Source organism: Borostomias antarcticus (assembly GCF_949987555.1).
Source record: "Borostomias antarcticus genome assembly, chromosome: 4".
NCBI lineage: Eukaryota > Metazoa > Chordata > Actinopteri > Stomiiformes > Stomiidae > Borostomias > Borostomias antarcticus.
The window spans coordinates 24,335,549-24,363,332 of NC_140237.1; the positions used below are offsets into that span (position 1 = coordinate 24,335,549).

The following is a 27,784-nucleotide window of genomic DNA, read 5'->3' on the forward strand; positions in this document are numbered from 1 at the left end:
CATAGCACACACACATATACGTACACGTACACGTACACACACACACACACACACACACAGAGCGAAGCACATAAGCCAGGCACTTCTGTTGATATGCTGCCAGTATAGGCAACTGTTACATGAATCATTGATTCACAGCAGCACATCTCTGTTGACAGCACAACACGAAAGCCACTACTACCCTACAAAGGATATTCATGAGATAATATGGGGGGGGGCAATTTTGAGCAAAGCCCAAAGTGCTGAAAACCTTTCAGGCCTAATATCTGCGCTTCATTTCCCTCCCCCCCCCCCCTCCTCCCAGAGAACATCCAACATGTGTTTTGTCCAATAACACCTAATGCTGCCGCATGACACACGAACCACCAGTAATAAATGTTGTCCCATCAGTTCCAGATAGGCTACAGCTGTGAGGAGGATCCAGTGGGCTGCGACAGTCGTCCAGATCCTGGAGGTAAAGGTGGGCTAGTTGGCCAAGCAGCTGATGATTACAGCTGATTACAGCTCCGCCACCGGAAACTTTCTAACTGGATTTGAGCCTCTCAGAGCCAGAGACACAGCTCTGCAATCATATTACCTCCATTTCATTTGATACCGAGAGATACAGTGGCCTAGAAAGACGAGCTAAAAACAGAAAGACCAAAATGAACAGTAAAAGAGCCTAACGGCGTTCTTTTTCTGTAGGATGAGTCAATATCGAGATCTACAGAGGACTATAGAAAAAGAGTGATATTTGGGGTATTTTAGGGAGATGTTTCCGGTATAACAGTCCAAGATATACCCCCTGCCCAGACTATACCGAGGGTTAAAGTGGGCTAGCCTGTTTTATAGCCCGGGTATATTCTGGGCTAGTCCAGTTTATACCCCGGGGTATTATTTCATACCCAGAACCCACAGGTTTTTAAGGAAAGGGTCAAATAGAGGTTGTTTGACACTGTAGAATCTTAAAATAAGGATAGCCATACCAACATGCCAGTATTTAGACTAAAGAAGCAAACATATCTGTAGCATATTTGAACTGTATGTATTAATTGTTTGTAGAAATGTGAACTGTTGTGGTATAAATGTAAATGTTAGTACTGTATCTGTCACTGTTAACTGAATGCAATTATGTAACATACTGTATGTTGTTTGATGGTAAACAGGACCACGATGGAAATAAGTCCTGGACTTCTCGTGTCTATCCTCGTCAAAGATGAATAGGTACGTATTCCTGTCAATGACAGATACATATTTTATCAATGTTTTCTGTACTTTTTGATAAATAAGTCAAATCAAGCTCCCTCCCCCAGGCCAGGTTATACCCCCCACACTCAGATACACAAAATAATAAAATATATTGTATGATTTTATTTCACACTCTGATACCAAGAGGCATTCAGAGCTGTGCCAATAACCACGATAAAGCACAACCAGGTTAGTGTCTGTCCTACAGTACCTGTCACAATAGAGGTTAGTGGCTGTCCTACCTGTCACAATAGAAGTTAATGGCTGTCCTACCTGTCACAATAGAAGTTAGTGGCTGTCCTACCTGTCACAATAGAAGTTAGTGGCTGTCCTACCTGTCACAATAGAAGTTAGTGGCTGTCCTACCTGTCACAATAGAAGTTAGTGGCTGTCCTACCTGTCACAATATAAGTTATTGTCTGTCCTACCTGTCACAATAGAAGTTAGTGGCTGTCCTAACTGTCACAATAGAAGTTAATGGCTGTACTACCTGTCACAATAGAAGTTAGTGGCTGTCCTACATGTCACAATAGAAGTTAGTGGCTGTACTAACTGTCACAATAGAAGTTAATGGCTGTCCTACCTGTCACAATAGAAGTTAGTGGCTGTCCTACATGTCACAATAGAAGTTAGTGGCTTTCGTACCTGTCACAATATAAGTTATTGTCTGTCCTACCTGTCACAATAGAAGTTAGTGGCTGTCCTACATGTCACAATAGAAGTTAGTGGCTTTCGTACCTGTCACAATAGAAGTTATTGTCTGTCCTACCTGTCACAATAGAAGTTAGTGTTTGTCCTACATGTCACAATAGAAGTTAATGGCTGTCCTACCTGTCAAAATAGAAGTTAGTGGCTGTCCTACATGTCACAATAGAAGTTAATGGCTGTCCTACCTGTCACAATAGAAGTTAATGGCTGTCCTACTGTACCTGCAAAAATACACCTTTTCTCTTTACTATTCTGTGCAAAAGGATGTAATTGAACATAGGGCCTACTTACTTATCAAAGCTGTATTACATAAATAGTGCAATTTAAAGTTGAAATGAAAGGGGTATCTGGCCTAGCCCAAAATACACCCGGGGATGGTATAACCTGGACTAAAAGGGTATAGTCTGACCTAGCCAACAATATACCCTGGGGTATAAACCAGACTTGGCCATTTTATACCCAAAGACATATTACAGAACATATTACCCATCGTGATACTTTTTAAGTGAGTGTTTATCTATAGGACTTGAGAGGGGCTGAGTACTCCATGCAATATGGGCCCTTCAACTCTTTTGTGGAGAAATCCAAAAAGCAAGTCTTCCCCACAGAGTTGAGGTCCCTCAAGTCAAAACCGAGGTGGGTGAAGCTGCTTTTATTGTCAGTTTTCTCAAATTATCTTCAAATTGGATGCCGTCTCATTGGGCAAATTAAAAAAAAATGCGATAAATGAAATGGGTCGGGGGAGCCTTTGTGTGTGCCCAGTGGCCCATCATTTCATAATTCGTCTATGTTTATACCCCAGGGTATATGTAGGCTAGGCCAGACAGGCTAGTTTGGCGGGGGGTTAATCTGGCCTGCTACACCTGTACCTCGGCAAATTCAGAGCTACAATTTTCTCAGTCATAAACAATGGGAACCGTTTTCTGTATTTTCTACTATCTACTAAATATGCTGTGTTTTCTACTATTTACGCTGAATGATGCAGGTGTGGCCAAAAATAATCAGGTAAATAATATCTTGGATTGGATGGCAACACACCACCTCAAGCTCAACCTGGACAAGACTGAGCTGCTGTTCCTCCCGGGGGAGGACTCCGTGACCTGGCCATCAACATTGAAGACACAGTAGTGACGCCAACTCGGACTGCAAGGATGGGTGTGACCTAGGGCTGCTCGATTAATCGGATTTTAATCTAGATTAAGATCTGGGCAGTCAATGATCATTAAAACAAAATAATCGGCATAAAACGATTTTGCACAAATCAAGTGCACACTACACTGCAGAGCTATACTGTGCTTGACCCCTCCCCCACCCCCCAAAGCCCCAAAACAAACACTTTAGTTCAGAGCGAGACGAGTTGTCAAGCGAGGCGCAAGCATGCTCCTCTCGAACAAAACACGACAAGAAGATTATGGCAGCAGAAAGAGAGCCGCTGGTGGACGAGAGCTAAAACCACATCAGTGGTGTGGAAACACTATGGGTTCGCGGAGACAGATTTGGACCAAGTTGACACGGTGTGTAAAATTTTCTACGCAGTCGTAGCTGCCCCTCAAAGTAGCCCTTCTCAGTCCCGTTGTCGCATTCCGCTCGCTCATGCCAGACAACAGTCCTTTGCTGGTCCATTCACTTTGCCGTCAAAATAAATCGGTGTCGGCCTATTTAGGAGAGGTCAGATAAACATGAAACTTCATTTACCTAAGCAAAAGGGTCTATTTTAACAAATGCTGGGTTTTGAAGCCTCGGCGCTACCATTAAATAACTTATTTAGACGCGTTCTGTCATAGTGAAATTATTTTTCCGAGGTAGTCTTCTTCTGTGGTGGTGGCGAGGCTTTGAAGCTTCTTTATTTATCAGTTTTGGCACTTTTATTTATTTATCAAGGTCAAGGTTCACAATTTGTCTCCCATGGGAGAAATGTATCTAATCCAAAGAACATTGTTAAAAAGAAAAGCCAGTCAACATTTAATAAATTAATTGTTATCAAAGTCAATGTATAATTTGATATGTTAAGAAAATGTTAAAACTTTTGATTAGAAAAAAAATCTATGAATAATCGTGTTAAATAATCGTGATCTCAATATCAATCAAAAATAATCGTGATTATGATTTTTGCCATAATCGAGCAGCCCTAGTGTGACCCTGGATAACCAACTGTCGTTCTCCGCACATATCACATCCGTCACACGCTCTTGCAGGTTCCTGCTCTACAACATCAGGAGGATTCGCCCGTTCCTCACTGACGAAACGGCACAGGTGCTCATCCAGGCCCTTGTCATCTCCCGCCTGGACTTCTGCAACTTCCTCCTTGCTGCGGCCCCGGTGTCAGCCATTAAACCCCTGTCCTTGTGTTCAAGCACCCCCAGTTCTCCTACGCAACTTCCCTTTTCTGTTCTCTACACCGGCTCCCTGTAGCGTCTCACATCCAGTTTCACATCCTCCTACCTCCAGGCCGTGGTCAAACCCTACACCCCCTCCTGCCCACTACGCTCTGCTACAGTACGGGGCAACTGGTTGGCCTGTCAGTCCGAGGCCCCTGCGGTCGATCGACACGATCACGGCTCTTTTCTGTCATGGCCCTGCAGTGGTGGAATGAATTGCCCACTGACGCCAGGACAGCAGTCGCCCCAGGCTCAAAACTCACTTTTCCAAGAAGTACTACCACAATCCTCCCTCTTAAGCACCTATTATATTTTTAGTTTGCTATTCTTGCACTTGTCACTTGTTTTAGAAAGGAGTTGCAGTTGGACAGTAAATTCTGGCAAGTAGTAGTAGTAGTACATTGGCTCTTCCTACATTAAACACAATTATTGTAAGTCCCTTTGGCTAAAAGCGTCAGCTAAATGACTGTAATGTAATGTACAGTAAATGGTAAATGGACTGCACTTATATATCGCTTTTATTCAAAGCGCTTCTCATTCACCCATTCATAGTTCATACACACATTCACACATCAATGGCGGTAGCTGCCATGCCAGGTGCTAACCTGCTCATTGGGAGCAATGTGGGGTTCAGTGTCTTGCCCAAGGACACTTCAACATGTGGACATGAGGAGCTGGGATTCCAGCCACCGGCCGGCCGGGCCGGGTTGGACGACCCGCTCCAAGCCAAAATAATGATATGAAATGGTGCGTGGGTTAAAGGTTAGGCTTCTTTTCCCCGAGACAGCATGAATCACTCTCTTGAATTTTGAGACGTCTTTTATTTTTAACCAAGATTGTGGTGGAAAAACTTATAAGCAAGGTGTTCTTTGGAATGATGTTGAATGCCGAGCGTCAAAGAGTAATAAGTATGTTTTATTAAAGAATACCGGTACAGAAAAGGTCCGTTCCTCAGAGCAAGGGTGAGAGAACGAGCCCCGAGACAAGTTACAGGTCAACTTTTATAGGACCACAATCATGTCAAAGGTCACATATGAGTACAAGTGTTATTAATGATACTGTCATGTGGGCTTTCCTCAGCCCAAGGGAAAAGGGAAGTGGGTACCAGTCTCCCCAGGCACATGGGGACATAAGTTAACCAGCTGTCACATGCATACCAGGCTTGTGCGACCTACGCTTGGTTTCACATCACTTATCTAGCGCGACCAGAAACACTATACATTCTTTCCAAGAAGCACCCCATGTTCTCTGGGAAAACACTTACATGAACATGGGAGTATACATTTGAGGTAAAGCATACAATGGTCAAGTTTTCCACCACACACATCCATAAGTAACATTTTCATGAGTCTGAGTTGAGTTTTGATGAGAGCTATTTTGCATGCCAGAAGCTTGATTTGTATATTTTTGGAAACTATAATACTGGTGTTCAGAGTGCCCAATGCAAACATTCTCAGGAATATTTTACTATTATAATGTATTTATTTTCCTGCATCCCCTTTGAAAAGATAGTTCCTAAGTCCCTGCTCATCCCCCGCGACAGCATGGACGGCAAACGTACCTTTCAAAGACACAGCATGTCCAAAATTGATAATAGTGGCACCATGGACAGGCCCATCAACTCTAATCTGGATTTAGTGTCTAGAAGTGGTTAGGCATCAAGGCTACCAGCAGAGAGCATTCCTGAGTTAACATCTCCCTCCCAAGACAAACAGCTTTAGGGCTGAGTATGTACAAACTGCAGCTGGTCAAAGACATTCATCAGATGGCAAATTGACATCTCTAATACGATGGAGTGCACTCAGTACAAACCCCAAATCAAATAGTGCCTGAGAGCTCATCTCAATGAGGCTTTGGCAATGTTGAGTCACTGTTGTCATGATAATAAAGCTGGTTTATATTTGTATTATATTGCTTTGATTATGATATTGATTTTGAGGAATAGTATGAACTAAGCAGAGGGAGAGAGAGAGTAGATCAAAATAACTGAAGGGAAATAGAAAGAAAGAGCAACATAAACAAGGGAGAGAGAGAGAGAGAGAGAGAGAGAGAGACAACAACCGATCACTACGCGTACACCAGACAGAAAGAGAGAGAGAGACAGAGAGACAGGGATAAAGAGAGAGACAGAGATAGAAATAGTGAGGGAGTGATCGCGACAGTGAAAGAGAGCAAGTGCCACACTCACCGAGAGAGAGAGAGAGAGAGAGAGAAGCAGCCCGCAGCTGTTCCGTCCTGCCCATACAAGCAGCGCCGCCTCTCTCCCTCCCTCCCTCTCTCTCATCCCCTCCTCACCCTGCACACCTCGCTCCCTTACCCCCACCCTCCGGTGCCAAGTAATTGGTTTGCGTTGCCTGTGTGACTGTGACTGTGGGTGTGCTTCCCTCTCTCTCTCTCTCTCTCTCTCTCTCCCCCTCCCATCTACCTTTTCTGCTGCAGCAGTCTGTCCAGAGCCTCTTGCTTGTCTTGCAGCAGCCTCTGGAGGTGGTGGATCTGGCGCTGGTAGCAGCCAGCCTTCCCAGCAAAGTCCTCCTCCTGCTCCTGCAGCCGCTGCCCCAAGACCCCCAGACTGGCCGCTGCCTGCTTCTTGTACACCTGAAGGGGTAGGGGGAGAGAGGACACGCACACACACACACACACACACACACACACACACACACACACACACACACACATAAAGAGACATGCACACATGTACAGAGATGCACACGTAGGTGCACGGAGACACGCACATGCATGCACGCTCGCACACACACACACACACACACACACACACACACACACACACACACACACACACACACACACACACACACACACACACAGAAGGATGGCTCTGTTAGGGCATGGATACGTATCAAATTCAACACCGGCATTTGAAGAAGTGCAACAGCATTGAGCTACTGTATAGCTCTACAGTTGGATTTACATGAGCTGTATGGCAGCCACCACACTGGAGCACCCCGAGTCAGACACTCCAGGGCCAGGTAAGCTTTTTGACGAAGGGGAGAGGGTAGTTGTTTAAACTACTGTGTGTTCGAGAGAGAGAGAGAGAGATAGAGAGAGAGAGAGTTTTCTAAGGCATGGAGTTAAGTGGTTAATGGTGCGCTTACTTGTGAAGGTGTGTGTGTGTGTGTGTTTTCTAAGGCACGTGTTGATTGGCTAACGGTGCACTTACAGCACCCTGACTGGAGACTGCGATATGTTAAGTTGTGCATACTAATGCCAGCGAATCAGGCTGACTGCTTGTTTAATGTTCAGAATCTTCTAGCTAATAACCTCTAATAACGTCTGTGTGAGACAGAGAGAGAGAGAGAGAGAGAGAGAGAGAGAGAGAGAGACCATGGGCAAGGAACAACAGAATCTGAAAGGGAAAGAAGGAGAGAGAGAGCGAGAAAGAGAGAGAGAACTGTTGCTGGGAGCAGGAGTGAGTGTGGGTGTGGTGTGATATGATTATGTAGTCTTAAGGAAAAACAGTCTGAAGCCAAAAACCCCAGGGGTTGTTGGGGGTGTGATCAGTCTTTTTCCCTGAATGAATGTACCACACTGCTCTTGACAAAAAAACATGTTTGCCACACACAGTGGGAGGGAATGATGAAGGGCAGGTACTGTTGCGGGAGGGAGGGAGAGGGAGGGAGAGAGAGAGAGAGAGAGAGAGAGAGAGAGAGATCTCTTTATTTTAATATATCTTTAATTGTATGTAATTTATTGTGATTTTGTTGTTGTTGTGATTTTCGCTTTGGCAATGTAAACATATGTTTCCCATGCAAATAAAGCCCTTTGAATTTAACTGAAAAAATTGAGAGAGAGAGAGAAAGATAGACAGAAAGAAAGAGAAAGAGAGATGCAGAGAAAAAGAGACAGAGGGAGAGAGACAGAGAGAGAAAGAGGGAGAGAGGCCGAGAGAGAGAGAGAGAGAGAGAGAGAGGGAGAGACAGAGAAAGGGAGAGAGAGAGAGAGAGAGAGAGAGAGAGAGAGAGAGAGAGAGGGAGAAATGCAGTGGAGACTGAGTTGTGGCTGCGCATACAGTGGTTGTAAGTGAGAAACAGAGCTAAACATGGTGTTTTGACTGTGAGCAGCAGCTGCAGCACCTTGATGCTTAATGGGAGGTAGCAAGCCTGTGAGTGTGTACTGTACAGTATGTGTTTGAGTGAGAGAGAGAGAGAGAGAATGTGTGTGAGTGTGTGTACAGTATGTGTGTGCGTGCGCTTAACTCGCTTAACACCTGTGTGTGGGTCTTGCCCAAGTATGTTCCTGCGTGCTTGTGTGTGTGTGTGTGTGTGTGACAGTGTGTGTGATTATGTACTAGTGTGCATTTCTCTAGGTGTTTGGCACAGTCTGGCTGTGTTAATTCCACCATCCTGTTGATAAAGCACCTCGCTAGTCAAGTGGAGAACAGAGTATTCCCTCACCAAATCAACACATGGATGAGTGGCCAAGGTGAATATGGGGCGAATGTGAATGTGGGGGCTGCCTGGATTGAAACAGATCACAGTGTGTGTGTGTATGTGTGTGTGTGTGTGTGCGTGTGTGTGTGTATGCTTTGAAGAGCCTCGTCTGTAACGGGAAGCCTCCTGGAGCTGATTCGGTGTCATACACACTCAGGCTCAGGTTTTCTTGGCGGAGATAGATAAGACTCCCCCCCCTCCGCCCACACACACACCCACGCAGCTTTGGGACCGGACTCTCAGCCAGGCGGAGGGCGGTATCGATCCGTCCACCCCGCTTGGCGGCCGGAGCTCCTCAGTATCACCGTGGTGATGGCAGAGGAGGAGGAGACGGAGAGTACCAGGAGGCAGGGGCCTGCGGACGCCATCCACCACTGAGCTTTCAGAGAGACCTGTCAATAACTGTCTTATTGATGCATGGATGAGCACCTGGCCTAGGCATCCTGCGTCGTATTTCTGCCCGCGGAACACGGAAGCTAAAACCTCTCTCACAGAAACCAGGGTTTTCTTCTTCCTCGAACGGAGTAAGAGTGAGACGACGGTCACTCAATTATGGATGAGGCCAATATGGTCTCCCCTATTTAGCTCCGGAATCGAGAAACCCCCAGCAACAAGATGAAAAAGGCTAATCAGAGAAACTTCGATGCTGAACGCGTGACCAAATACTCCTCCAGGCGTTTCTCTCGAAGCTCCTCAAAACCCCTCGAGAACCGCCGTCAAGCGTCTGACCTACCGTCCGTCACCCCAACGGAAGCTGTGACATTTCGGGGAGTCTCAGGACGCCACGGGCCTCCCGGTGGGCGTGAACTTTACTCTACGAGCCTCGTCCCCTTCTCAGTTCCGCAGTGGCTGAGTCACAGTCTGAGAGACAGGCCCCGAACAGAGGCACTTCTGTACAAACGCTATCGTCAAACGATACTGGCAATAGGCACATTTTGGTATTTCGCTGGCGCAAAGTATTCAGAAGTCAGTGGCAGTGCGTTCAGTATAGGGGAGGGAGAGCTGAATGAAGGTGTGAGAATGGATGAATAAGCACAGACTTCGGTAATGAGGCGTTGGAGGCCGCGCCCTCACATTGGGGGAAAACATTGAATATGCTCTATAGTCTCTAATGCAAAATAGCCCGTTTGGTTTCTTCTGACATTCACTGTGAATGCTTTTTGGAGGTTTTCCTAATCCCCCCAAAATCGCTAACCATTGTCTCTGTCTCTTATACTGTAAGTAAAGTTGATATATGTGAAACAACGGTTTCCAATCCATAATGCTAGAAGGTTAATTTGATATTTTTGGAAATCAGTTTTCCTTCACTCACACTGCTCATCCTCCATGATAGCAGGAACGGCTCCCATGAAGAGCTCCACCGACGTTGATGCAAACTTTGCAAACAAAAACTCCAAAAAGATCTCTAAAGAGTTGTTTTCATTTTGTTGACGAATCTTCCGTGGTTCAAAAAACAGAAAATCGATGGTGAAAATGCTTCACCATGGATTATCATGGGCAATCATCGTTAACATTTTTTTTTATGTAAAAACTAACAGATTATTTCTAATGTGTTGTGGGCCTAAAAAATGGTGGCCTTAGCTAGCGAGTTAGTTAGCAACCTGAGCTTGCTTCAATCAAATAATAAAGCTAACTAACTAGCTAGCTAGCTGTGTAGTTAACAACTGTTGGCTTCAATTGAATAATGAAGCTAATTAACTAGCTAGGTAATTGAATTGGCAACCTGTGCTTGCTTCAAATGAAAAAATGAAGCTAACTAACTAGTTACTGTTCGACAGTGTTCTGTGCTCTACTGTGTTCTACTGTGCAACACTGTTCTGTGTAGCAGTGTTCTGTATAGCAGTGTTCTACTGTGTAACAGTGTTCTGTATGGCAGTGTTCTACTGTGTAACAGTGTTCTGTGTAGCAGTGTTCTACTGTGTAACAGTGTTCTGTGTAACAGTGTTCTGTATGGCAGTGTTCTACTGTGTAACAGTGTTCTGTATGGCAGTGTTCTACTGTGTAACAGTGTTCTGTATGGCAGTGTTCTACTGTGTAACAGTGTTCTGTGTAGCAGTGTTCTGTATAGCAGTGTTCTACTGTGTAACAGTGTTCTGTATGGCAGTGTTCTACTGTGTAACAGTGTTCTGTGTAGCAGTGTGCTATGTGATAGTTTTCTGTGTAGCAGTGTTCTACTGTGCAACAGTATTCTGTGTAGCAGTGTTCTGTAACAGTGACTCCTTAATATTGGGGCACAGTTTGCACTACAGTGTGATATCAGACTTGAGAGGTCTATCAAGTTGGCCCTTGACGATAGCGCCCATGATTTTGCGCTACCATATTCGAGGCCATAGTCTATGAGACAAACCTTTTGTCCACACCCCATATCAACTGGGCCATCCGCAATCCTGCCCTACATAAGTGTTCTTCGGTGTTATTATTATTATTATTTTTAAATCATGGATAGGCCTATTAGTCGTGTGCTGGGTGTCTGGTGTCAGAGAGAGAAACAGATCTGGCCTAGTGAAGGAGGGGCGTACCCTTAGCCAAGACTCCGGGAGAGAGTCCCTGCCCCACTGTTTTCAATCAGAGGGGAAAATTCGGAGGGACTAATCTGACGAATAGGATGAAGGGAGAGGGAGAGAGAGAGAGAGAGAGAGAGAGAGAGAGAGAGAGATAAACGACACTGAGTCTTCCCAGTGAAAGATACTGTAGTGTCGTTCCAAATGAGCTGTGTGTAGCGCTGTCCCACCATGCATGGTTAGCTCTAATGAACACTCTCATTGAGATCTCTGAATTACAGCGCTGACATCCAAGAAGACAGACAGATAAGAAATGCAGAGAGACTGCCGATGTACTGAGGGGAGAGAGGGAGGCAGGTGTGTGTGTTTGAGAGAGAGAAAGAGAGTTTCTGTGGTACAGTAGTACAGACACACAGGCCCACACACAGCATGAAATGACGATGAGGCCGAAACATAAACACACACACACACAGAAATTGAAGGACGGGCCGTCCAAAGACAAAGCCCTTCCACACCACTTCACATGTGCTAAATAAAACAAAACGACTCCAATTACTGGTAGGGCCAAACAAACTAGCTGCTGTTTGACTTTCATGAGGTGTACATCCAATGAGTATAAATTAAGTAGTCACAGGCTATCCAGCCTTGAGTGCTCAAGTCTCCGCAACTTAATCAGCTCCTAATAGGTGGACTAAGATTGCTATCAGACGCTGGAGAAGGGGAGCGGTCTAGTTCCTGATCACAGTAGCAGACCTTACTGTACATCAAGATCAGCTCATTCATTCTCAGTAATTAGGACAGATGAGATCCTAACAAAGTCACAATTGCACACGCACAAACGCATACGCACGCACGCACATACGCACACACTCACTCACTCACACACACACACACACACATAAAGTACATGATATACACACACACACAACGCATAAAGTACATGATATACAAATACACACACACACACAATTTCGCACAAACTCCATAGGTTCTGAGCACGCGTAACATTCTTATATCACTCCAACCTTTTTCCATCACATGAAGGTCAAATCAACTCACTAATCCTCCCCTAGCGAGCGTATTAAATTAAAAAGGTCATACTGTAGATAGGTGCCTTTAATCTTAGCTTCGCCAAAGCCTTTGACAGGGTGCCTTCAGGGCATAAAGGAATCATTCAAAACGAAAGGGTTAGGGTTCAGAAGGGGAGCAGCGGTAGAGAGAGAGAGAGAGAGAGAGAGAGACATCATCTGCAGTACCTCCACCTGACAAATTAATTTCTTCTTTGCTTTGGATCTAACTCCCAAAATAAGGAAGCTGGTGAAAGATAATGAGTCTCTTGGGGACTCCAATCTTCAGCTGTTTCTTCTAGTGCCTGGGTTTTCAACTGGTCTGCGTCCCCCTGGTGGTCCGCGAGGGCATTGCATGTGGTCCGTGACAATTTTTTATTATATTTTTATTCATGTATTCATTTATTGATTCATTTTCATTTACGACTTGTTTGTGAATAATCAAATCCATCCAAATATGTCAAATTTAGTGCAGTTGACTCTAACGATTACAAATATCAATCGATTCTTGGTAGCCTGTGTGTGCTCTGCCAATGACGATAAAATCCGTCACCAACCAACGTCCCATCTAAAAAAAAAACAACAACAACTAGAGGTCCATCCATTACTAGGATCTGGGACAAATAAGTTTGACAACAGCTGGTTTATGCCCAATGCTTTTTGGTGTCTTTGGAATATGGTTACTGTAACACCCACAGCTAAGCAAGTAGGCTGTGCTGTGAAATTGTGAAATGAGCAGGTCTATAGAGAATGAAAACTTGTACGTCCTGTCATTGTGGGTACGCGCGCCATGCCTGCGCCTGGCAAAAAAGTGTCCCTCATTTGGGAGTGAGAAAGTTGGCAACCCTAATCTCAGCCCTTGTCCCCACCCCACAAAAATGGTAAATGGACTGCACTTATATAGCGCTTTTCCACCTTAGCGGCACTCAAAGCGCTTTACAATGGCCTCTCATTCACCCATTCACACACACATTCACACACCAATGGCAGTAGCTGCCATGCAAGGCGCTAACCTGCTCATTGGGAGCAATTTGGGGTTAGGTGTCTTGCTCAAAGTCACTTTGACATGTGGACAGTCGGAGCTGGGATTGGAACCACTGACCCTTCGATCATCGAACGACCCGCTCTACCAACTGAGCTACAGCCGACCCCAAAACAGTGGTCCACAGGTTGCTTTTAGTCAGGATGGTGGTCCCTGGGACAAAAACAGTTGAAACCCCTGTTCTAGTGGAGGTGGGCCTCATTCAGTAGGCTTCCCAGGAACACAGCCAACTCTCAGGTAGCCTCCAGCATCCCATGGATTTACACTGCAGGTGACATGAGGCTGTCAATGCTAGAGATATATGAGTGTGTGTGTGTGTGTGTGTGTCATGCATATAAACCTGTTAAGGGCATGAGCATGACAGCAGTGGAGATTACAGCGTGGGAGACATTGATACTACCCTTGGCTGCTATGCCTCAGTGATGCTGGGGGACGAGCTAGGGATTATAATATCTTCATAACGCAGGTAATCAGCACACACACGCACGCACGCACGCACGCACGCACACACGCACACACACACACACACACACACACATACATACACACACACACACACTCATACATCTGTAGCACTGGCTGCCCTGTGTCATCAGAAGTTTAAATCCATGGGGTTCTTTAAATAGAGACCACAACAGTAGAGAACACTGCACTTGCGACACACTCACAAACGATTAAAGGAACTAAGTACTGTACGGCCCAAGTAGAACCCTATAGAGCTTGCTCTAATCAGCATCGACTTTCTAAGCGGGTGTGGATCATTAGGGCAGATTCTATTCCACAGCAGAGACGCAAGTCGAGCGCTGGACAGTTTTAATTACTAGGCAGAACATCCTTCGGTTCCAGTCACGGTGTGGTGATTAGCTACTAGCTAGCCACATGTTGCTTGGGGGGGGTGGGGGTGGGGGGGGGTTCCCACTCTTTTCTCAACTCCCACTAGTCTAATTTTCCTCTCTCTTTTTATCTTGAACTTTGGTCCACTGAGTATTCTATGACAAGGTTGTCTGAGAAGGCTGCAGCCTTAGAGGAGGAATTCACCGATGTGTGGAGGGCTGCTAGAGTACTGTATCAAACGTTGTGCAGCGAAAATGTGATGGGTGGCATTTCTGAGAGCTATGTTCTCCAGGGCAACACTGCAGGGTAAACGCTGATAAGAACAACAGTACGTTGGGTCCTTTCAAACATTAGCACTGGTTAGCGCCTGCACCACCAGTGCGGCCCGGTTGCATTCACGGTTGTCCCCGTCCTGGGGTGCTGTCAGGTCAGCGGATCGGAGCGGATATTGATGTGGCTCCTCGGCTGTTGCTCACGTTCGTCCAGGCGTTGTATACATCTAGAGATCCCTTGACTGCTACAAAGACAAGCTGGAACATAACCGACGTAAGGGTGACCCCTCTCGCAGGTGTGACACCTCTACACCCCCTTTCTCTCCTAAAACCCAACTCCTACGGCCCGCCTCCCACCAACCAACCCCTCCCCCTTCCCCTCATTTGTGACCACGTACCCCTCCCGGACAAGCTTGTGATTGGCCATTCCCCCTCTTAAACCTCATTTCCCACTAACCCCTGCCATTAGTGTCTGATCTGTACACACCTCTGCCTGGAGAGGCTTCTGTGTGGCCCCCCACCGGTCTCTCTCTCCGGGGTAGGGCACCGGGACGGCGCCTGGGGAGGATAATCCATGCGCGCGCGTGCGGCGGAACCCAAACAGCATGGTTAGCAGGGGCGGCGCGGGTCGATGGGGTGACGGGGAGCAGCGCCGCACTGCAGGCGCCGTAGTCCGGTGTTTGGACACCGCGGGTCAGAGCCATTAACAGCGCCACCTCCGCAAAGCCAGGAGGGAGGGAGGGAGGAGGGAGGGAGCGGGGGGTAAGAGGAGGAGGGAGGGGGGTGAATATTCAAGAAAGCTCCACAGGCGCATGAAGGCAACAGGTTAACCTCTCTCTGCTCTGACTCAGCGGATGTACTGTAAGTGATGGGGATAATAAGCCTTCTACACTTGTTCGTTTATTATTGCCCCAATCAATGGTGCCGGTGTGGTCGGCCAATCCAGACTACATGAAACGACAACAATCTACTCTAGCAACCGCTCCTCCGAAGACGATTGTGATTGGTTTAAAGAAATACTGTGTTTTTTCCCACCAGTAGTCTCTCCCTAAAAAACGCAAAAGACATGAGACAAGATACTGTACACACACACACACACAGAATAGTAAAGAACAATACAGCGGGGCTCTACAGTGTGCTTTCAATCCAAGTGCTTTATAATCTGGAAGCCAGACTTCCTCGCAAAAAATAAAATAAAAAGAATTGCAATAAAGTCTGGACTTCTAGATGCTCAGAGCGTTTTCCAAAAATTACAAAATAATGGACCAATCAGGGACTGCGTTTTAACTGCTGTTCTGTCCCCCAGTGAGGACACAGCACCTGATTAGTTCCTGTAGTTGATGATTGCTGGTTAAACAGTCTCCTGTAGCAACTGGCAGTAATGTTAGTAGAATGAACACAGCCATGTTCCTTCAGAAATAGACTCAATAACAACAATTAAAGTAGAGTTTCTCAGAGTAAAATATGTTTTCGCTGTTCTTCCAACTGTATTTGTAAAACGTTTTGTTATGCTGGCTGAAGGAGTACTGTAGCTACAGGCAAGTAATCCCTTCTATTGAAATCGTGTTGACAACAACAAAAAAACATGAAGGCATGAGAGAAGTGAAGCCCCTCTGACTCACCCACCATTCCCTTGGCAAAACAAAGACGCTTGAAGTAGCACTGCCAACACTTCAGAGAGAGCTAGGCTAAACGCCCTCCACATCGCATAATAGACCCTCTGAAGTAGCTATGGGCTTTTATGTAGGTGATTCAAAGCTGCTCTGTCATTAGCGCACAACACAAAAAGACAGGTGTGAGACACTTCATATGAGTGATGGACGCACGTCCACAAAGAATACATAAAGAATACATGAAGAAAGGCTGAGGCATGTCAACATACTACTACTATCTACTACTATACTACTACTACTATAATTACATTCCTGGGGTTGTGACATTGTTGTCCTACTTGTTACCTCAACTGGGCAGCTAAAGTACTGTATATATCTTCAGTAGTCATTAATGGTCAGAGAGGGGCAGGGTATACTTTTCATGCAGAGCCTAAGACACACTTTTCATGAAGTTGTCCTAAATCAATCCTATCTTGAGGCATGGCATGTCTAAGTTAGGGGCAAGAATTTGCTCCGTGTAGGCTAAGCAAATTCAAATGGAAATACATTTTCTAAGCAGCCAGAAAATATTTCGTCAAAAATGGCACAAAATGTCCAACCACCCTACCCCCCCCCCCCCCCCCCCCCCCGACCTAGAGGAATCTCTTTTTCCTCAGTAAACTGTCTTCCTTGGGTACAGGCTTGACCTCCTTGATACAGTTTGAGAGCTGCAGCATGGAACAGTGCAGCGTCCCACTAGTAGACCGTGTGACAACCCTCTCCTTCCACAGCGGTGGACAATTAACCTTTCAGCCGTCCGCTGACGAGCAGGAACAAATGTTTACCTGGGGGGGGACCGCCACCTGTCTGTCAACCTGGGGGGGGGGGGGGGGGAGTATGAGAGGAGAGACACAGGAGAAGAGAGGACAGGACAGAGGATCTAACAAACTACAGTAGGAGCAGAGATGGAGGGAGAGAGGGAGGAGAAGTGAGGAGAGAAGGTGATAAGCGAAGTGCAGAAAGGAAGGGGGGGGGGGCATTTCTAGAAAAAAGCCTCCCTTCATCTTAGGTGACACTCTCGGCAATTAAGCTGCAGCTCAACACTCACCGGGGTGTGTTCCTTTGAGTGGAGCAACACATGGGATCAAACAAGCTCACATAACAATGTGTCGGAACACCAAATCCTTTGATATTTGATTATAATTTGCATGGCGTCGATAAAAAAATGAACTCTGGACTACCCGAACCCTCTGGACAACCCTGAAAGCGAGCGGACGGTTTGCCTTCTCGAGCGAGGCCAACGTTGTTTTCACTGGACAGAAATGGAGGCGCTTCTCTGACAGACATTTCACAGAGCCACACGCTGTGCGTGGAGAGGAGCAGTTATAGCGCCTCAGTAATAATCCTGGAGACGAGAGTGACAGGAGCTCACTGAAGGAGAGGGCGAGGAGGGGGCAGAATCCCTCTCCTACACACACCAGGCAGTCGAAATATACGGAATTGCACTGTAATTAATAATAAGAAGCGAGTAATAGTAATTCACTATCACAGTCATAGTGCGTGCACCCGAGCGCAAACATACATGAGTATGCATGCATTAGCATACACACACATCCACACACATACATACATGTTTTCTATCAGACAAATCAGAATCATCATAATGGGACATGAGCTCCAGCTCGCAAAAACACAGCTTCAATGTAATTACTACAGCCTGCGAGAGTGAGATTAAAATAGACAAGCAAACAACGCTTATTACACTCAGGGCCATGAAGAGAGCTGGATACAGCACAATGGGCTGTTAACCAAGCCGCCATGCTGCCAGGGACGTGCTAAGGCATACAATAAACATTAGCATCACTGTAGGTGGAAAGCTAACATGTACATCAAGTACTATCATGCATTAGAACGTTGAATTAAACGGTACTGGTACAGTACAGCTACCGTAAGTGGCCATAAGGATTCGGTTTTCAACGCCACGTGGCAAAATGGATTTTCTCCTGCTTATAGAGCATAGTCTACAAACAGTATAAAGACATTCCCTCTCCATTACATTACAGTCATTTAGCTGATGCTTTTATCCAAAGCGACTTACAATAAGCAAGCACTTTGCGAAGAGAAAAATAGACATGGCTAAAAGGTTTTGACGGGATGAATTATTAATTGAATGAAATTCTGTTTACTTAAGTTGAATATATAGTCTACTTTTGTATTTATTTTGCACATATTGGATATTTGAGATTTGTCAAAAGATGGGCAGCGACTCTGCTGTCCTGACGTCAGTGGGCAGTTCATTCCACCACTGCGGGGCCATGACAGAGAAGAGCCGTGACCGTGTCGATCAACCGCAGGGGACTCGGAGTGACGGGCATTAGAAAGGTTTTGGCCTGATTGACATTCCCAGACTGAAAAGTATGGTTCTGGAGCAGAAGAACTTTTAACTTTTTAACTTTATCTTAAACATTTTTTTTTTTCTCTCACAAACTTTCAATGAAGACTGCTTTCAATGAAGATATGTCAGTACCACAAACTCTTTCAACTTTCAAATTGAATCCCCTGCTCAAATCCAGGTATCTGTTCTGTTTGTATGAAGTGTGCCTTTCTTTAGCCTCTATACTAGCACTGTCAAGCCAGAGGTAAGATGAAGTTGGAGAGAGCACTGGGGAAATGTGTTAAGCTTCATCCGACGAGTTGTAGAGCGCACTGTGTACTTGGTGTAAGTATCTCGGCTGCAGTCTGTCACCACCAGAGAGAGAGAGAGAGAGAGAGAGAGAGAGGGAGAGAGATAGGGAGAGAGAGAGAGAGGGAGAGAGATAGGGAGAGAGAGAGAGCGAGAGAGAGAGGGAGAGAGAGAGAGGGAGAGAAGGAGAGACAGAGAGAGACAGAGAGAGAAAGAGGGAGAGAGAGAAAGAGGGAGAGAGAGAAAGAGGGAGAGAGAAGAGAGAGTGGTAGACAGGCCATACAAGCCCACTGTCTCAGTGTGAATGAGCTGGCTCTGGAGAAAGACCACCCTCATTATAGAGGCCCTCCATCACAAGGACACCACAGCCTTGCAGCTCTGAACACTGAATAGAGCCGGAACGTCTCCTTTCATTCTGTTGTTTATGTCCACACTGGAGGTGGAAGAGGAGGAGGAGGAGGAGGGGGAGGAGGAGGAGAAGAGTGCAATTCCAGAGTTGACGGATGAACATTTGTGGAGAGTGATAGAGAATGTGCAAACATATCAGGGTAATGCCCAGGTGAACGGTCCAGGTTGGAAAGAATCTGAACACAACTCTCTCTGCAGTGGTGAAGAAAAGCGTGCTCTAGGTTCTGCTAATTTACTGGTTGATTGTCTTGTTAGGGCTTATGTCTAGTCTATATACTGTAGAAGTATGGCTAGGGGAGGTACACTGTTTATTTTTTTTTTGGGGGGGGGGGCAGGATATCTCATAGCATCTTTAGCAAGTCAACAGTTGCTGTGAAGCGTCTGTGACCAAGATCTCCGCGCCACAGAGCTCCTTCTAAATGGATTTGGATGCTGGGAGTGTCAGCTTATCAGCTTATGGCATCGACACAGGGTGACCGGGCCGGCCGCGGAGGGGCGTCACGCTCCACATCCACCTCATGACATCCTGTACATGGCCCCCCCGCAATACTGCAGCACACGCTGCTGAAAACAGTGTGACCTCAGTGAACCATGAGGGAACCACCAGGAAACGATCAACTTACTTAGCAAAGGAACCCATCAATAGAATAGAATAGAAAGTTTATTTTCCATTGTGTAAGTATGGGTACAGGTACAGTATAGTACATTGGAATTCTTGCAGTATTCTTACAGTATGTCCTCAGTGCTAATCAGTTCCTCATTCCAGTCCTAGGTACCTAGCTAGACATTTAAAGGTTCCCAAACTGGCAATTGACTATACTATCCGTCGTCTATCAGTCTATCAGTATCATCCTCATCTACTTATCTCATCCGATCATGGATGACTATGTCTGGGGGTAAGGGGGGGGGGGGGGGCAGCAAGGGCATTGCTTTTAAAGCTTTAAGGTTAATGTCATATTTGAATGTCATTATGTCATATGCAAAATCACGAGTCAATCTCTAAACGCTGCGCTCAACTAGAGACTTAAGACATTCGTCCAGGTTTTAGTCAGTCTCTAAATGCTGCGCTCAACTGGAGACTGAAGACATTCCTCTAGATTTTGTTGGTAAAAGTGGGTGGAAAGAATTGGAGAGATTGAAAAAAAAAAACATCTTTAGGGCGGTCCTTCCTAATGGAGTGTTTTGTTTTGTTTTGATTCTTCACTCCAGTTTGTTTGGAGGACATCATTTCTGCCAAGGCGGGTCTTTCACCCTATTGGAAATTTAGGCAGTGGTTCTGATTGGTAGCGTCGGTTTTCGGTGCTGTTCTAGCGAAGCTTTTCAATGGAGATGCCTCCAGATCTCGAAAGTCTGGCATCACGAGACATGTAAATCAGGGCTATTTTGGTGGGGGGGTTTTCCGGTGGTATTTTGTAATGCAACAGAATGAGGCCTGAAATATTTATAAGGCAGCATGTCAGGCGTCCATAACCACAGCAAGAGCTGCTGGCTGCTGGCCTCCTGGAAGACTCCACCATTCAGCATCTATTTTTAATGGTCATGAATGAATGAACGAATGGCTTTTCTTTATTATATTCTGTACGGTAGCATATGATTTTCATCGATATAAATCAAGCTTTCCACCACTTAGCAGTGCTTGAAAAAAAATAACCATAGTGTTCTGATTAAATGTTTTATTTAAATTGTTGGGAGAACCTCACATGTGAGAGGAATGTGGAGCCATGTTGTTGAGGAGCACTGCATTTGATAAAGGCTCATCTGTGGCTCATGGTAGAATTCTGATATGGTTTATTTATATAAACCGCAGCCACGATCCCTACATTGCAATGACCTCTGCCGCAGCCAGTGACTACTGGAGCTAGTACAGCACGAACCAGCCTAATGAAGGGACAAGGGAGGGGATCGACATGGTAGAACAGCCTCCCCCCTGCTGGCCTGCTAATGTCCTCTCCTGTTGGTCACTCATGCCCCAGTAACCGTGGAGACTGCAGCCAGACAATGACGCGGCAGTCGGAGCTGGGCCTGCCGTTTGAGGCCACCACTATTTATTCCGTTTCCTCCCAAAGAACCCAGTATGGGAGGAAACAGAACACATGAGGAAGAACAGATGGTCAACGCTGTCCGTCCCTGACGAAGACGGATAGGAGCGCTTGCTCGGCCCCCCATGTCTTGCCCATTGAACGTGTGTTAGTGTGCTGTATGATGAAGATTTCTTCTTCTTCGTCTTAACAAGAGACGGTAATCTGCACCGCTGGAGCTGTGTGATACTGATTGCATCCTACCGTATGTGTGTGTGTTCTTAACATGCATGTAAGTACGTCTGTGTGTTTATTTATAGGAGACACTTGGTGATCTCATAAGTGCTATGTGTTCCCAAATAGTGTGTGTGTATATGTGTGTGTGTGTGTGTGTGTGTGTGGGGGGGGGGATAGAGGCGTGCTCCAGGGCTGATGAACCACAACAGGGGCCAGACCCAGCAGAGACAAACTGATAAGCAATCAGTCCTCATTTCTGTGGGTGACGCCTCCGTCTGGTAGAGAGGGATGGAGGTAGAGAAGGAGAGCGGGCTGGCAGGGGAGAGAGAGAGAGAGAGAGAAAGCAGAGGGGACCCTGGCTATGAAGTACTTTAAAACAGAACAACTCAGGGGAGTATTGCTACCAAATCCTTCCGACAAATTAGCAACAAACTATGAAGTTGCTGGGAAGTTGCTGTACAAGTTAAACGTTAGTAATACTTAATAGTCCTGGTTTGTATGTGTTAAAGATAGATTAGGGTGGGTGTCCACCGGCAAGCTGAATGTAGCTGAACAGCGCCAAGCTTACAGCTTCTTAGAGCGCACTAGAGCTGGGGTTTAGAGCTGGCCAGGCTACCAATGTTTTACACCTACGTTAGCAACGAGTGTCGCGTTTTTGCAGACTGCAGATTAGCCAGGTTAAGATAAGTAGCTAATGTTAGCTAGTGCTAACGTTTGCTGTCTCTGCAGTTTTGCCAAAAACCGACCACTGTCGTCATCAAAACAGCCTTTTACAGCCTGCGCTCTAGCCCAAAAAGTTCAACTTTTTTCAACTGCAAAAAAAGCCTAGAGCTCACGGCGCTAAAAAGCGCTTGGAACACAGCTCGTCCCTATAGCGCCCTAGACCTCATTACTGATTGTTAACTACGAGAAAACAGCGCCAGCTCTAAAATACAGCTTGTCGGTGGACACCGTTCTATTAATACATCCATGGTGGACACGCAACCTTACTGTTCACAAAAACGAGGAGACTTCACATATGTGTCTAGATGGAGACAGCAGGGCGTTCTTATAAAGCTCATTTCACATTCATGGAGCGCTCGATAAGGCCAGCCAACAAAGTGACCTTGGATACTTAACTATGGATGACAATTTCATGCGGATCCTCTAGGGACGTTTTTTCCCCCATTTACTTAGAGGTTGATTTGACGCAGTCCCTCAAATCTGTCAATTTGTGTGACATCCCGCTGTGACATCCCTGGGAGGGGAATCTTACTACTGTTGGAGTTGCGGCATGGTACAGAGGCAGCTACAGCAGCACAAGCTACAATACTTGAAAGCATTTTGAGGTCTGTTTCATTCATCTCAGAGCCTGAGCTCTTGGAACTGGGATATCTTTGTCCTGGATAAACAAAACAGGAAAAGTATTTGACGGAATCAGTGTTAATTTTGACAGCAAATTATGATTTTGTTTTAGTCATAGTCTTTTGACTAAAATGCCATTTAGTTTTAGTAATATTTTAGTCATCTGACTTGTTTTAGTTTTAGTCTAGTTTTAGTTGACTAAATATCATTACGATTTTAGTCGACAAAATCTACCATAGATTTAGACAACTCAAATTTAACAGGCTTAGTTCAATCAATCAATCAATTTGGATTTATATAGCGCCCTTCATGAAACCCAGAGCGCTTTACAGAGTCCAGTATTCATTCAGACACAGTCATACCGGTGGTGGTAAGATACATAGCTACAGCTGCCCTGGGGCAGACTGACAGAAGCGTGGCTGCTTCTGTCAGACAGTTTCATAATGAAGCATTCCTCTCCCCCAGTCTGATGCTAACTGTGTTTTCTGCCTGATATAGCAAGCTATAACATTATCATGTCAGCACTAGTTGGCTAGTCAGGCTAGCTAACATCAGGCACAGGCTAGCTAACGTCACCGGAGGAGAGGGGCTATGGCGGCGCCAGGTAGCTAACTGTTCGTGTCTTATCCATCTAGCTACAGTATAACATTAGACAGCAGCAGTAGTTGCTTAGCTAGCTTACCCAGACTAGCTAACCCAGACTAGCTAACCCAGACTAGCTAACGCTAGATACCCCCGCCAGCCGCCACAAGCATAGTCCCACTTGTTGCTAGCTAACCTTTGCCTAACATTAGCTAGCCACTAACGTTAGCGTTGCAATGATCAGACACTTCAGTTCTCCCCCGCCACAAACCTACGTGAAACACTGGTTTCTTTTAGCTTGTATTGTATTTGAAGTACAGTATTTCAGAAACACACCAGCTTGGTTTTAGCTAATACAGTAACGTTAGCCGGGGGTGGGGGGGTGCTTACCTTCTCGTGAATTTCGGGATGACTGTTCTCCAAATGTCGCTTGAAGTTTGTTGTATTTTTGCCAGTAATTTTCCCCCCACACGGTTTACAAATGGTTTTGTTTTCCTTTGCATCAAATATGAAGTTTATCCAGATGTCTGCTCTCCTCCCGGTGTGTGCGAACGTTGACAAAGACATTTCTGAACTGTGGTAATTTACTGAACAGTTCAGGCGCAGCAGTCGTATGCTGTTAGTTGACTTCCCGCCGGCCGGTGTAGCAACGGTATATTCAAATGTAGGCCTACACACAGGCTACCTGTAGGTTATTATATTATATATAGGGCTAAATACACACAGGCTACCTGTAGGTTATTATATTATATATAGGGCTAAATACACACAGGCTACCTGCAACTGCGCACATCCCGAACCTCGACATTCTGATTTGAACTTTTCCCATACGTCCCTCCATAACCATTTTAGTCTAGTCTTTATTTGTTGACGAAAATGTGAATAGATATAGTCATAGTTTTTGTCATCATACATTCATTTTTATTTAGTTATCGTCTCGCGACGATAACCCAAAAAATGTCGTTGACGAATAGTTTTCGTCATAGTTCTCGTCAACGAAATTAACACTGGACGGAATCAGCTATAGAGTGGATTAGTCATCTTGATTCATTCTGGATGTGTCATCTTCTACTCCACCATCTTACTCTTCCTCACTGTCCTTTTTCACCCCCTTCCCCAGCTCTCCCTCTCCCTCCCTCTCCCCTAGTCAGAGATCTGCCACCCTCCCTCCCTCTCCCTCCCTCTCCCCTAGTCAGATATCTGCCTCCCTCCCTCTCCCCTAGTCAGAGATCTGCCTCCCTCTCTCTCCCCTAGTCAGAGATCTGCCTCCCTCTCCCCTAGTCAGAGATCTGCCTCCCTCCCTCCCTCTCCCTCCCTCTCCCCTAGTCAGAGATCTGCCTCCCTCCCTCTCCCCTAGTCAGAGATCTGCCTCCCTCCCTCCCTCCCTAGTCAGAGATCTGCCTCCCTCTCTCTCCCCTAGTCAGATATCTGCCTCCCTCCCTCTCCCCTAGTCAGAGATCTGCCTCCCTCCCTCCCTCCCTCCCTCCCTCCCTCCCTCTCCCCTAGTCAGATATCTGCCACCCTCCCTCCCTCCTCCTCTCTCTCTCCTAGTCAGAGGTCTGCCAGTGGGAGTCATCTCCCCAACGTTCACACCTCACACAGGCTCGTCAAGCAGAATTCAGCCCATGACGTCAACCGACTCCGGCCTGCTAGATTTAGACCAAGCACGCTCTGGCTGAGACGACAGGGGACTGACAACGAGGGACACCGGGTTCCACACATTTCTAAATGTGTTGTTCTAGACCTGCAGTCTTAACGAGGCATTTCTTCAGCCTGTGCCCACAGAGAGAGTAAGAGAAAAAATGCTGTTGATTTCAGTCCCTGGGCTTCTGAGGAGAGTGGAAGTAGGCGCCGCTACGCACATTTGCCGTGGGGTCATTCATGCACATCAGCTGTCCACGGGTGAGAACCTGTTACAGGGAGATGAGTTCACAGAGCTCCACTAATTGCCCACACCTCTTGGCCCTGTGACTATGGGCGCTCTAAGCCCACGTGTCGCTCCGCTGAGCTGGAGAAGAGAACCGTGCACTCCTGAGATGGCTGTAGGGGAGCAGGGCAACTGGTGTGTGTGTGTGTTTGTGAGTGTGTGTGCGTGCGTGTTTGTGTGTATGGACTAGCAAGGCATTCGATTTCCTAAGGTATCATCAACAACAAGCCAAGAAAAAGTCTGTGCTTCAAATACAACCTGAGGAAGATGATTAAGAAAAATACAACAATATTGTCCAGTGTGGTTTGATGGAGATGTTACCTCACAGCTTTCCCTGGATGAGCAGCTAGCCGACAGTACATGAAAGAATAAATCCTGCTTTGTTCTTTGACAGTATCTGTAGCATTCCCCAGTGAGGGAAGGAGGCACCACATGGGACATGGGGAATGTCAAAGTGTGGGAGATACAGTAGTACATCATAATGAATAGATAAATACATTTCCTCGACAAGAAATGTGTGTTTGGTAGGCATGTCTGAACTATGAGCCGTGTAGCTGTGAGAAAATGGTATTTGCTGCTCGAAGTCACCAGAAACATAGGTGAGTCACAGCACATACTGTAAATGTTAATACATGTACCGTGAGCGTTAAAATGCCATAGAAAACTAGCCCATTAAGTACAACCCACTTAGTCTCAGACGTCAACAACCGCTAGCTAGCGGTGTGTTTTTCCATCTCCATCAACACAGTTGTTGTGACAGGCTGTCTCCTCACTGTCTTATTTCTAACCAGCAATTACGCCGTCACGACACTGAGAGCCACAGGCTGAATGTGCCTTAATGCAGAATTCAAGATGGCAACAGAAGCACTTGTTATTTCAGCATAGAATTACTGCCCCATGGCAATGCACTATCCTATTTCTACTGTAAATTTAACACTACCTTCTTACTGTGATGTTGGACACATTCAAAGTCTGGGTGTAAACTCAAGTCTCTCCAGTCATTGATACATAGATACATACATGTCATTGTAGAGGACCAAAACAAACACGTTGCTTATTATCTCATGGAACTGAAACACCATTACCATGCTCAATCACGTGGAAACACTTGTCCACTTCAATGCAATTCAATTAACCAACAAAGATTAAGGATACCAATTGAAACGTCAGCGGTGCCTGTTGAAGGTAATTAATGTGAATGAATAAAGCAGTGTTGATAAAGTTCTACGAACATCTCATTTGTCCAGTTCTCGTGAATCTGACAGAGATTAAACGGGCTGGCGTATCGAGAGGCAGCCTGCGGGTACACAGTGGACAGAAGGTCACCACGTCTAGTTTGTACGCTGTTGTAGACTGTATATTGGATCACTTCGTTATTGCATTTTGCACTGTCCTGTCTTGTTCTTGCACTACATGTATGTTTATTTTCATGCTAACAGACCGAGGCAAATTCCTTGTAGATGCAAGCCTACTTTGCTGAATAAAAATATGAATATGAATTTGAACAGTTCAATACCAAAAGTAGGCCTTTAGAAAGAGAGGAGAAAGGTTGGATAGCCAACCGTTAACAGTAGTATAGTTCTGTATTCATTTGACTATTGCTTTTATGTGGACTTGCAATCTATTACAGTAGGTCATGTACTTTAATGCATATTCTGTGATAATAGCAGTGATCCCGATGTTCTGGACGTTAAATATTTATTAGGTTCAGTAGATAATTACTTCTAGTGTATTAGCACGCTTTCTCTGATCTATGACCAGAACTCAGTTAAAGCAGCACTTCCTCCTGGCAGAGCAGCGTTTCAGCTCACCGCCAGCTACAGATAGCAACACTTAAATCATTGATCAAAGGCAGTAGCAGCAGAGCGGACGCGGGCAGACGATGGGATGACCCTGACCTTCCCACACCGCTGGGTAAACGCAACAGAGACCCAGCAGCAGATGAGACGCTCCCCGCGGTGCTCTTAACCTACTCAACAAGTCGGCAGGCCAAACGCCTGACGTACGGCTCCGTGCACGAAACGAAGGCCGTTTCTGACACGACTGCTGGATGTACAGTATAAACACTGTAGTGGTTGCTGTAAGGATCAGAGAGGGTGATGTATTGCAGATCATTCGGGCTGCGGCAATAAACTGAGCGTGAAAACAAATGGCTGTGAAAGCAGGTCACAGAACAGGGCTGCATGTGAGTGAGCTTCTTTAGATGAATGGCTTTGGCTCCATCTCCTATGGAGAGGATGTACGCTGGTATGGTAATGGTGTGCCTGTTGCAACGTTCATTCAGTCGACATGAGAAACATCCTCTCACTTTGATGTAGTGGTTGGTGTTGCCACATCCTGTGGCGCCATGGGTTATAATCCAGACACTTTGGGACCACGGTGTCCTCTCATCTGTCTCTCACTTGGGGTCTGTCTAGATAATAATGGGGTGCTAAAAGGAGAAGGGAAAATGCATTCTCCCAGTGCAGTTTATACCACAGTGCAAGAATGGTTCTTTACTGTGCAGAGATTATCAG

The 27,784-nt window shown here is 45.9% G+C and overlaps 1 protein-coding gene across 1 annotated transcript in view; it reads right to left on the bottom strand.

Moving 5' to 3' along the window:
- The window catches only part of cep89 (centrosomal protein 89), a gene marked incomplete at both ends in the record, with an annotated part of 120,188 nt that overhangs the window by 35,537 nt on the left and 56,867 nt on the right, over positions 1–27,784 (bottom strand). Inside the window, one exon of the mRNA XM_084437396.1 lies at positions 6,739–6,908. Coding sequence (XP_084293522.1) covers positions 6,739–6,908 — 170 coding nt within the window. The remainder of the gene's footprint in view (positions 1–6,738; positions 6,909–27,784) is intronic.